Raw genomic sequence first — 12,377 nt, 5'->3', positions numbered from 1 at the left:
TTGTAGAGTGAGCGGTAATGCCACTAGGGACAGGAAGAGCCTGTGCTATATAGGCCTTGGATATAGTAGCCCTAATCCAACGACCAACAGTAGACGGGGAAACCTTGCAACCCAGCGTCTTTGGCTGAAAAGACAGGAATAAGGCTTCAGATTTTCTGATTGATTGAGTACGGTAGATGTAAATACGCAGAGCCCTTCGCACATCAAGAGTGTGCCACTGCCTTTCCCTTTCTCGAGAAGGCTTGGGGCAAAAATTAGGTAGGATCAATTCCTGGGATCTGTGAAAAGCCGAGTTGATTTTAGGCATAAAGGCGGGGTCTGGCCTCAGAACCACCCGATCAGCGTGGAAGACGTATAAATCTTTTCTCACGGATAGAGCTGCTATTTCAGATATCCTTCTTGCTGATGTTATTGCCACCAGGAATACTACTTTGAATGTGAGGAACTGAAGTGAAGCCTCCCTGAGAGGTTCGAAAGGAGGTTTAGTTAATGCCATAAGAACTTTATTAAGGTCCCAGGTAGGGTACCTGTGAATCACTGGAGGGCGTAGATTGGAAGCCCCTCTAAGGAAGGACCTTATACGAGGGTGGTGTGAGAGTGAGCCAGAAGAACTGCTAGAGATCACCGTTGCCAGGGCTGCGACCTGCCTTCTCAGGGTGTTGGGGGAGAGACCCCTATCTAGCCCGGCCTGTAGAAAGGCTAGGAGTTGGGCGATTGAAGGTGAGAGCGGATTCACGGATGACTTACTGCACCACTGACAAAAGATATTCCAGGTGGCGTCATAAATGCGAGTAGTCGAAGGCCGCCTTGCTGCCAAGGTGGTAGTGATGACCTGGGCCGACAAACCCTCATCCTTTAATCTTTCCCGCTCAACCTCCAGACGGCTAGCTGAAGCCACTGCGGGTCCGGATGCTGAAGAGGACCCTGGGACAGAGAGATCCTGTCGAGGGGGATCCTCCACGGTGGGGCCACTGATAGATTGCGAAGATCCTCAAACCACAGTCTCCTGGGCCAAAAAGGGGCTATCAGGAGGACCTCCGCCTGTTCGAGGATCAATTTCTGAATCACCCTGGGTATCAGCGGGAGGGGTGGGAAGGCGTATAGAAGCCCGGTGGGCCAAGGGCAACGCAGGGCATCGTGATTCTCTGCGCCGTGTGCAGGATAACGAGAAAAGAACCTCGGCGTCTGGGCGTTGAGGGGAGATGCGAACAGGTCCACCACAGGCTGACCGAACCTCGCTGCCGCCTCCCTGAATAAGGAGGGGTTCAGGCGCCATTCTGATTGGTCCAGCTTGGCCCTGCTTAGCCAGTCTGCTTGGATGTTCGAGACCCCCGAGATGTGCTCTGCCCTGATGGATAAGAGATGTCTTTCTGCCCATCGACAAATGCGCTCGGCCTCTCTTATGAGACAAATGGAATGAGTGCCCCCTTGACGGTTGATGTGGGCCTTGGTGGTAGTGTTGTCTGTTAACACCAGGATGTGACGGCCTCGTACCTGAGGGAGGAAGGCACGTAACGCCAGATACACTGCATGCAGCTCCAGCCAGTTGATGCTGCAGCGTTGCTCGGCTGCTGACCAAGTTCCTTGGGTTGAAAATGACTGCATGTGAGCTCCCCATCCGTAAAGGCTGGCGTCTGTTGTGAGAGTGACCCTCTGGGGCTCCTTGAAAAGATTACCTCGATTGGTAGGCGGTCTTGTCCACCAGAGAAGCGAGGCGAGAACCCTTGGGGGGACCTTCACCATGAGACTTGAGTTGCTCCTTCCGGAACGTTGGTAAGGCAGGAGAAACTACTGCAGGGATCTGAATGTAAACGTGCCCAGGGAATAATTGATATACAGGAGACCAACTTTCCAAGCAGCTTGGATAGGTTTAGTAACGAAGCCCTTTTATTTTGCCTGATTGTCCTAATAGCTTTTTGTATACTGGTGAATCTTTCTTGTGAAAGAAATACCCTCTCTTGAACCGAATCAATTACAGCTCCTAGATGCGCTATACGTGTGGAAGGATTAAGCTGACTCTTTTCTCAGTTAACGAGAAATCCATGGGCCTGAAGCACTGAGAGGGTGATCTTAGTGTCACTCTCAGCCTGCTGTCGGGTAGGAGACAGAATAAGGATGTCGTCAAGATAGCAGTGAATGCGAATAGGGAAGTGTCTAAGGTGCGTTGCCAGGGCCGCCAACACCTTGGTAAAGGTCCTCGGGGCCGAGGCAAGACCGAAAGGAAGGGCTACATACTGGAAGTGTTGATTGTTATAGCAAAATCTCAGATACTTGGAATACGAGGGATGAATAGGTACATGCAGATAAGCCTCAGAGAGATCGATGGAAGTGAGCCAGTCTCCCTTCCTAGTACCCTGTAAGATAGACTGAAGTGTGTGCATTTTGAATTTGTGATGAACAATATAGCGATTGAGCCTCTTTAGATCTAAAATGGGTCTCCAACCCCCGGAATGCTTCGGGACCAGAAAGAGGATGGAATAAAACCCTCCTCCCCGCTGTGACAAGGGTACAGGCTGGATGGCCTTGATATTTAAAAGATGAGTGACAGCGGCCGCCATGAGAGCCCGCTTAGTCGGGTCCCTGGAAAGGGGAGAAACCATAAAGTGCTCCGGGGGAGGTGATTGAAACTGAAGAGGGAGACCAAACCTTACAGTATCCCTAACCCAGGAATCAGACGTGGATAAGTCCCACTGGTCGGCAAAGTACTTAAGGCGGCCGCCAATGGGATAAGAAGTTGAAGGGCTACCTGGGACGGCGGGGAGCTTTATTCCCAGCGCCCCGGAAGGGTCTCCTGTAGGAGCCTCCCCTTCTATTTCTATCCCCCGAGTCGCTCCGGTCCTGATAGGTCGACCGGAACATCGGGGAGCCCTGATACCTGGGGGTGAAGGCCGGTGGAAAGGAAGATCGAAAGGAGCCCCTCCGAAAGGACTGAGACCCTCTAGACTCTTGCCTTCGAAAAAGAGATGGAAGGAACTTCTTCTTATTCCGGCTCTCCATCAGCAACGGATCAAGTGCAGGGCCAAACAATTTTCCCCCTGACAAAGGAGCTGAGGCTAATTTGGCTTTGTTCTTGACATCGGCCTGCCAGTGCCGAAGCCATAGTAATCTACGTGCAGAAACGTGTGAGGAGATGGCCCTAGCGGAAAATTTAACAGAATGAAAAGTGGCATTGGCCGCGAACTCTGCTGCGGCCGTTAGTTTCGCAATGTCCTGATGTGCCCTAGTGTTTGAAGGGGGGACATGCTGTCTTAACTGCCTGAGCCACCTGATAGAAGCTCGGGTGAAGAATGATGTGGCTGTGGCCGACCGGATGGCCCAAGCATCCGACTGGTGCGCTCGCCGTAAAGCCATCTCAGCCCGCTTATCCTCCGGCTTCAGCGCTTCTAAGGTGTCGGTGGGGTTGGATGAGGATGCTAGCCGCACTATCGGATCATCTACCTCTGGGGTGTTCAGCATGTTGGAAAACTCTGAGTCGAGATTGAACAACCTCTTGTCTTGACTGGAGGGAGCGGGAGGGGGGCCGGCAGAGGCCCATTGTCTAGCGACCAAATTGGGGGAGTTGGAACGACCTCGGTTTCGATGACCGACTGTCTGAAAACTAAGTCTTCTGGTCCCCCCGGGATCTCCGGTGGTGGTTCAGAAGGATCCTGGGGAATCAGACCCGAAACATTCTTTGCCTTGAATAACAAGGACTTAAACAAGTGCGGCTTAAATAAGCCTACGAATACTGGCTGGTCAGGGAAAATGCCCTCGTCCTCGGACATTTCCCCTTCCATGGGGTCTACCTCGAAGAATGGTTCTGAATACTGGATCAACCCCCTGTCTGAACCTACCTCTTCCCTGAAGGGATCAAACCCCATTTCTTCCTCTTCCTGGCTTACCCCCCCTTCCAGGAAGGGGGCTTCCACATGGGAAGGTACCTGACCGTGCTGTGATGGCAGCCTGGAGAGAGATCTTCCGGACATCGACTCGACCTCGGGTGCCATCGTTTGGGATCCAGTTCTGGACAACTGTTGCATGCCCTCTGCTATTCCTTGTTTGATAGCCAGCTGCATCCACTCTCTAATGCTGTCCAGGATAATGGATGAGGACGGGTTTTCTGGACGCAAGCCTGCAGCGGTTGGCGTGAAAGTCGCTTCAGGCTGGGTGGTCTAGAGGCTTCGAGCGGGAGAACTGAGCCTGGAAACAGAAGGTTGGTCTGGCAAAGGAAGAGGTTGAGTAGAAGGGGTAGGGAGGGCTGGTGGTACAGATTGAGATTCCCTAGAGAGCCTATCAAACTCCTTCTCCAAAGCCTTGTGACGCCTTAGGGCGTCCCTTTGAGAGGCTTTGGAAGATTACTCAGTCCGCTTGCGCAGATGGTGTGTCTTTGCCTTAGCCTTCAAAGAAGGACCTCTGGGATTTCCTTCTGCCATAATAAATCCTGAATAAGATAATATTAATACAAAGGCGGTTGGCACGCCTAGGAGTTCGGCCTAGTTGTGGGCCGGCTACCTTAACGTAGGGCTGCGTCCCCCTTTTGGTAAAAAAAATAATTTGTTATTCGTATTTTATTTATTTATTTTTATTTTTATTTTTTATTGTTTATTTTGAACAAAAAAAGAATCAAAAGTAGGCCAAAACTAAACCCTAAGGTAATTCAAAAAAGGATAAACTGTAACAGGACCAATAGATCGAATGAACGCTGGGGCCAGGCAAAAAAGAGCCAAAGAAAGAGTAAAAACTTTTAGAAAAAAATATATAAATGTCTATGGAAGAAAAACAATGGCCTCCTGAGACAGCCTCCCAACACCAATGGGAAGTAGGTGTCTCTCCTCCCTTCTGAGTCACTGTGGTAGCCAACCAAACGCACTAAAAGCAGGGCAGCAGGGCACGGAACCACAGACCCCTTTAAATGAAAAAAAAAGAACTTCAAACAGGCCTGCCGGTCCTGTTCTAAGCCTCTCAAATCATCGCAGCCAAAAACGAAAGTGAAAAACAGAAAAAAACAAAATGGCGGCCGGCCACGAGGCGCACCCAAAATGGCCGCCGGAACCAGCACTCACTCAGAGGGGAGGAAAGCCCCTCGAAAACAGTAGAAAAAACTGCCGAAAACGAGGCAGAACGAGAGGCCTGAGAGAGCAGAGCTCGCCCTCTCTCCTGTGTTCGTGGGGGGAAAGACGCAACGACGCGCTATGCAGCGCGCTAGTACAAGCCTCTATGGTAACGATACGGCTAGAAACGGCAGGCACCAGAGTGAGGGGGGTGGAGGGGGCGAAAGGGCCCTAAACCCCCCAATCTCCCCCTGAGGGGCGAAAATAAACGACCCCTTCTATATCCAAGACAAATTCAACTGCGCAGGGACCGGAGGAAACAAGGAGAAATTCAAACCTGAACAATGTTAAAGAGAAATCCCAATTCGGCCAAGGAGCGAAATGCTAAAGCTGCCTGTCTCTGCAAGGCTGAGCTAAAACTGGGGGAACGCGTGGAGGAGTCACGTGGAGGAGGAGGAGCGTTCCTCAATTATAGCTCAGCCTGTCAGAGCGAAGACTGGAGCACCTCCCACTATCTGGATGCTCGCAGCAGCTCAACGGAGAACTAGGAAATTCCAGGAAAACATCTACTTCTGCATCATTGACTATGCTAAAGCCTTTGATTGTGTGGATCACAACAAATTGTGGCAAGTTCTTAAAGAAATGGGAGTACCAGACCATCTTATTTGTCTCTTGAGAAACCGATCTGTGGGTCAAGAAGCAACATTAAGAAAACTAAGATCATGGCATCCAGCCCTCTCAATTCCTGGCAAATGGATGGGGAAGAAATGGAGATAGTGACATATTTTATTTTCCTGGGCTCCAAGATCATTGCTAAAAAGCAGAGACATCACCCTGGCAACAAAAGTGCATATAGTCAATATATTCCCAGTTGCAACGTATGGCTATGAAGTTGGACCATAAGAAAGGCTGAGCGCCAAAGAATTGAGGTCTTTGAACTATGGTTCTGGAGAAGACTCCTGCAAATCCCTTGGATTGCAAGGCAATCAAACCGGTCAGTCCTAGAAATCAACCCTGACTGCTCTGTGGAAGGCCAGATCCTGAGGATGAAACTCAAATACTTTGGCAACTTAATGAGAAGGAAGGACTCACTGGAGAAGCGCATAATGTTGGGAAAGATTGAAGGTAATAGAAAGGGACGACAGAGAATGAGGTGGATAGATGGAGTCACTAAAGCAGTAGACGTGCGCTTAAATGGACTCTAGAAGATGGTAGAGGATAGTAAGGCCTGAAGGAATGTTGTCCATGGAGTCACAATGGGACGGACATGACTTCGCAACTAACAACAATCTTCATCAGCCTGTTTCTTTGCCTGCTCCCACCTTTCTCATCAGCAAAAGGCTTTATGAGGCCTCTGGTGGCGAGAAAGCAGGTTCGGAAGGCCGTATGCAGCCCTCCAGGCCTGCTTTCTCATCAGCAAAGTGCTTGAAGTCTTCAGCAGCCATTTGCAAAAAGCCTTTGCCTATAGGAACAGGGCTTCAGAGGGACACACCTGCTCCTCCCAAGCTCCGCAGGTGCCAACAAAGGCTTTTTGCAGGAACATATTCTCCCTGCAGGCTTCTACAAGGAAACAGCAAACAGCAAACATTTGCAAATGTCCAGGCCTCAATTCACAGAGAATAGAGGCCTAATGCACAAGATCACACAAGACCAGTAGCACAAGATTAGGCCTCTGTTCTCTGCAAATGCAGGGGAAGAAACCACGACAGAGAGATCTTTGCAATGTCTTTGCAAGGGGAAGTGCCTCATAAGAGCGAACAACTGCCGTGTTGTTCCTAATTTCGGGACTTGTTCATAAATGCTAGGGGGCGCTTATTGCATAACTTCGAACGTTCGCTAAGGGAATGTTCATAACCCAGGGATTACCTATAGATGATTTTTTTGTAAGCCAGTTAGCTGAGTGTTCAGGAAACACTATAGTAATAGGGGATTTAACTTCCTTGACATCATCTGGGAAACAAACTCTGTGGGAGATGGGATAAGTTTTTGACATACATAGCTGACAATTTTATCATCCAAAAAGTGGAAAAGGGAACTAGAGTGTAAGATACACTGGATTTAATATGTACTAACAGGGATGAAGTAGTTGAGGGAATGAAAGTCATAGGAATTTTAGGGAAGAGTGACTATATTCTGTAGACCTCTCTATGCTCCATGGTATACAGAGGAACTGAGAGGGATAAAATGCATGAGGAGACGTGTAGAGCGCTGCTGGCGGAAGACAGGAGATGAACTCGATCGAACATGGGTAAAAGCTGCTACTAAGGCCTACCTTGTGGTGATTCATGCGGCAAAGTGTAAATACTTCTACACACTTGCGTCTGCAGGTAATTGCCCGGCAACCCTCTTTAAGGTGAGCCATATCCTCCTAGGGAAGGAGGAGATTGAGGTCCACCTGAAGGGGTACACTGAGGAATTTGCAGATTTTCTGGAAGACAAAATCGCTCGACTTCGTTCCCAATTATATGCTGGCATGGTTGCTAGTCTGGTGGAAGCTCCTGAGGCAGGTTCTTGCCCTCTTATCAGGGAACAGTTTGACCCTGTTGCTCCTGAGGAAGTGGACAGGGTCCTAGGGAGTAAGCATGCAAGCACCTGTGTTTTAGACCCATGTCCCTCTGGGCTTGTGAAAGTTTCCCAGGAGGTGACAGGCGGGTGGACTCTGGCGGTGATTAATGCTTCCCTACAGGAGGGGACGGTACCCCAGCACTTTAAAGACACTGTGGTCTGCCCTCTTCTTAAGAAGCCATCGCTGGATTCCACCCGGTTGGATAATTTCCAACCTGTCCCCAATCTTCCCTTTTGGGAAGGTGGTTGCACAGCAGCTCCAGAGGTTCCGGGATGAAACAGATTATCTTGACCCCTACCAGTCAGAATTCAGGCCTGGATTTGGGACAGAAATGGCATTGGTCACACTTTTGGATGATCTCTGGCGGGAGCGGGATGGGGGTAGTGCATCCATCCTTACTCTACTTGACCTCTCGGCAGCTTTTGATACCATTAACCATGGAATTCTCCTGGGGCAACTTCAAGGGGATGGGAGTGGCAGGCCTTGTGCTGACTTGGTTCACTTCCTTTCTCTGAGGCCACTCTCAGTCAGTGATGATAGGAGGGGAGAGATCCAGCCCTTGCCCACTGCTTTACGGGGTTCCGCAGGGCTTGGTACTCTCTCTGCTGTTCAACATTTATATGTAGCCGCTGGGTGAGCTCATCCATCACCATGGACTGATATGACCAATATGCTGATGATACTCAGCTGTATGTCTCAGCCTGTGGTGAGTTAAGTGTTGTTGTGTCCTCCCTCTCGCAGTGCCTGGAGGCTGTTAGGGGCTGGATGGGGAGCAACGGGTTGAAACTAAATCCTTGCAAGACCAAGTGGCGCTACCCCAAACAGACCCTGTGTGTAATCTAGGGGTTTTCCTGGACTCATGACTCCTACTCAAAGAGCAGGTGGAAGTCGTGGCCAGGTGGGCCTTTGCGCAACTGTGGGTTGTACATCAGTTACACTCTTTCTGGGACCAACCGTCCCTACTCACAGTCACTCGTGCCCTAGTCACTTCCTGTCTTGATTATTGCAACATGCTCTACATGAGGCTGCCCTTGAAGAGCATCCAGAAGCTCCCAGTTGGTGCAAAATGCAGCGGCCCGCATGGTTTTGTGCAGACCCCAGTGTACACATGTGTCACCTCTCCTGCAGGAGCTGCATTGCTTGCCGATTTGCTTCTGGGTGCAATTCAAGATGCTGGTTGTCACCTTGAAAGCCCTTCATGGCTTGGGACCAGGTTATCTGAGGGAATGTCCCTTGCCGGTCACATCTACCTGACCCATTATAGCAGGGAGGCAGAGAATGCTGCGGGTCTCATCCCTGAGGGTAATACACCTGGTGGGACCCAGAAGAAGGCCCTTCTCTGTGGTGGCTCCCTCCCTCTGGAACATAATTCCCCCAGAGATTAGAATGGCTCTTCTCTAATACTCTTCCGTAAGGCACTGAAGACCTGGTTCTGCCAGCAGGCCTGGGGAACCCAGAGCAGGATAGAACCCATCAAATGGCTCATGTGATCTGCTGTTATCTTGGCGAGGGGGTGGGAGTTGGGGGGTGATTTTTTATTTATTTTTCCAGATTTTGTTATATTATACTTTATTAACTTATTTGATTCTTTTTGTTAGTTCTTATTGTTGTTGGGTTTTTAAAGATATGGTTTTATATTCTGTAGCTGCCTTGAGTCACCCTGGGCGAATAGGCAATATAAATTCATTCAATCAATCAATAAATAAATAAATATCAAACTATCACCATAATACAGGTAAAGGTAACTGATGAAGTTAGGCTAGTGTTCTGGATTTTAAGAGAGCTGATTCAACAAAATAAAAGAATAGAAAGGGTTCCATGGATGAAAATTCTAGAAAGAAAACAGGTCAGTTCAGCTTGGAAAACTCTGAAAATGAGATACAAAGCCCAAACAAAAATATTACCACAGGGAAAGAAAAACAAGAGACATTGACAGGACCAGAGTGGTTGCACAAAGAGCTCTGTGAAGCTGGACGAAAAGGAGAAGCATAAAAAAATAGAAAAAGAGGCTTGTAACTAGAGCAGAATATCAGTAAGTAGCCCAGGGATAGGATTCATTTTTTTAACAACCAGTTCTGTGGGTGTGGCTTGATGGTCATATGACTGGGTGGGTGTGGCCAACTCGACATTGCTCATGTCAAGGGGCGCTTCTTCTCACCTGGCCTCTCATGACAGTGGGGATGTTGCAACAGTCATGTGTGAAAAATAGTCATAAGCCACTTTTTTCAGTGCCACTGTAACTTTGAATGGTCACTAAATTAACTGTTGTAAGTCAAGGATTACCTGTACAAAAATACAAAAAGCTTCTTTGCTTGCAAAAAGCTGCCCCAAATACCAACCATTAGATTAAAAATACCTGCAAGCCAAAGTTACAAATCAGGCAGGGTGCCAGAGCACCATGAGGAATTAAAATAGTTAAAATGCAGTGATAACTATCATCAGCCAACTCTTGCTCATAAAGTGAAACCCTTTAGCAGAGACGTTATTTCTCCAGAAAAAGCACACCCAGGAAAAGCAATCCTTAGATCCATTTGCACCACTTAAAGATACCAGCTGGTCTCACTCACCTCACGATATCCTAAGGAAATCATCCAGATTTAAGGAAAGATCACATGCCCCCCAGAAAGGCAGTAAAAAAATCAGTGCCAAGCTTGCATCCTGCCTCTTGGAAGTACACCCCAGTGTAGACCAGTGCCAGGAACCACTAAAAAGCAGTGAAGGAAGACCCCCTCCCCAGATAGAAAAAGAAACCATGAGGCAGGAAAAAATTCAAACACAATACAAATAATTAAATCACAATAATAGCTGTTGCTTGTTGAAGCTGAATAGGGAAAATTATCCCATCAATAAACACAGGATTAAATGTCATCAAGCACAGAATTAACCTTAACCAAAAACCAGTTTTAGACCAAAACTCAGAAAGAGTATGTAAACTCACGTTTGAATGTCAATCTTTCTAGTTAGCCAAGAAGCCTTGCTGAATGTCACTCATCTTGGTTCCCTGTCATTAAAAGCTTCTTTCTGACAGCTCTGCTTCATTATTCAATTATTTCTTCAAAGTGCTGATTGTCCAGGGAAGTATTTCCTCCCAACAGCAGTGTAAAAATCTTAAAACAACCCTTCCCCTTTAAGAAAGTCAAGCCCCAGAAGCTCCGGAGACAGGAAGTTTAGGCATAGTGGCAACAATGTAATAAGGGTGGAAAAAAACAAAAGGAGATTTCTTCTAACTACCGGTTTTCTGAACTGCTTAGAAAGTTAACAAGGGGTTCTATAGAACCAGTCATAACCGGTAGAATCCCACCCCTGAAGTAGCCCCAATATGCAAGGAAAAAGTAAGGAAGGCTAAGGCCGAGAAGGAGCTAAAACTTGCAATAAATAACAAGAGGAAAGTCAAGCAAATGGCTGGTCCACTAGGGAGTAGTGATGGACAGCAGGGAGAAGGCAGAACTGCTTAGTTCTTTTTTTGTATTTGTCTTTACACAAAAGGAAAAAATAGTCCAACCTGTCAAAAACAGCATTGTGGGAGACAGAAAAGGAATGCAGATCAAAGTAGGTAAGGAATTGGTTAGAGAATACATAGTTGTTCTCAATGAGTTCAACAATCCTGGACCCATTTAGCAGGGGGGGAAATGGTAGAAGGAGGAAACTCTGTGTAAGAAATTTGTTATGAATTAGAATTTTTCATTTAAGGAAAATTAAAATTAGGTAACTGAAAAGTTTTAATTTTTTAAAAAAGTAGACTGTAATAAATACAGAACAATCACATGCAAAATTCCATACCAGTACAACTTAATGAGAAAAGGAGGCCAAGATTCTGGGGTTCCTTAAAAAGGATACTAAAATGCTCTTACTATTAAGAAGCAATTATAATTAGGGGTTACGGTTACAAGCAGATTAAGCCATTACAGCTCCACAAAAAGTATATTAAAATCTTCCAATCAAAAAAGCCACACACAGAAAGGGAAAGAACAACTTTCACCAAGCAGAATCTATAAAGAGAACTTGGATTTACAGAGATGGAGTTAGAAAACCTAAATTTTAAAATAAACTAAAGAGAAAACTGAGAACAACATCATAGAAGGACTTCTTCAGGCACCCTCAGTACAATACATTTTAGTTGCTCAGGAAGCTGGTAATCATCACTGAACAACAATAATTGGGACTGGAATTTCTATTGCTAAGCTATAAAGCACAACATTGCATGATTACATTGTTTAACGACAACAGCAATCTTGCCAATGTGGCACACGAAATTTTATATGCAAAGTGGCTGCTGACAAATGGGAGAGACCTACCCAAACAACTTGTAACCTTCCCCATTGACTTTGCTTATAGAAAGTCAGCATGGAAGGTTGCAAATGGTGACCATGTGACTGCAGGGTTGGTATGATCGCTGGAACTTCAGAGACTAGTTTAAATACCGCTTGTTCAGGACCACTGTAACTTTGAACAGCTGCTGAATGACTGGTAAATAAGAATTATCTGTAGATCTCAAAAAAAGAGAGAAACTTTTCAGTTTCTGTCTTTCTCAATCTTTTTTATTCTAATATGTTATTTTATTCTAACATGTGAAGAAGCCAAATTCTAGGTAAGAGTGGACAGAAAAAGACAAAACATATTTATAGAATTTGAATCTGCAGGCATGTGATACTTGAATCAGATTTGGAATGGACCATTCAGCAAATCCAGCTTCCTGTTTAATAAAGGAATAATAATTAATATCCTCCCTTAATCTTATTAAATGAGAAAGCCCAGCATCTCTTTGTGCAATTGATTCCATT

General features: G+C 46.8%; 1 protein-coding gene across 5 annotated transcripts in view; it reads right to left on the bottom strand.

The window, feature by feature from the left end:
* Positions 1 to 12,377, bottom strand: part of PCDH1 (protocadherin 1) — a 291,570-nt gene that overhangs the window by 145,691 nt on the left and 133,502 nt on the right. Inside the window, exon 4 of one of the 5 annotated variants that reach the window (XM_087960971.1) lies at positions 10,172 to 10,300. The exons of the other annotated variants lie outside the window; for them this stretch is intronic. Coding sequence (XP_087817097.1) covers positions 10,205 to 10,300 — 96 coding nt within the window. The 3' untranslated portion in view covers positions 10,172 to 10,204. Of the gene's footprint in view, positions 1 to 10,171; positions 10,301 to 12,377 lie in introns of those variants that run through there. 5 annotated transcript variants of the gene reach the window in all.

This window comes from Notechis scutatus, chromosome 3 (assembly GCF_049901735.1).
Source record: "Notechis scutatus isolate UNSWTSFEM ecotype Mainland chromosome 3, rNotScu1.2, whole genome shotgun sequence".
Lineage (NCBI taxonomy): Eukaryota > Metazoa > Chordata > Lepidosauria > Squamata > Elapidae > Notechis > Notechis scutatus.
Note: the sequence above shows the minus strand (reverse complement) of the source record. Positions and strands in the feature narration are given on the sequence as shown.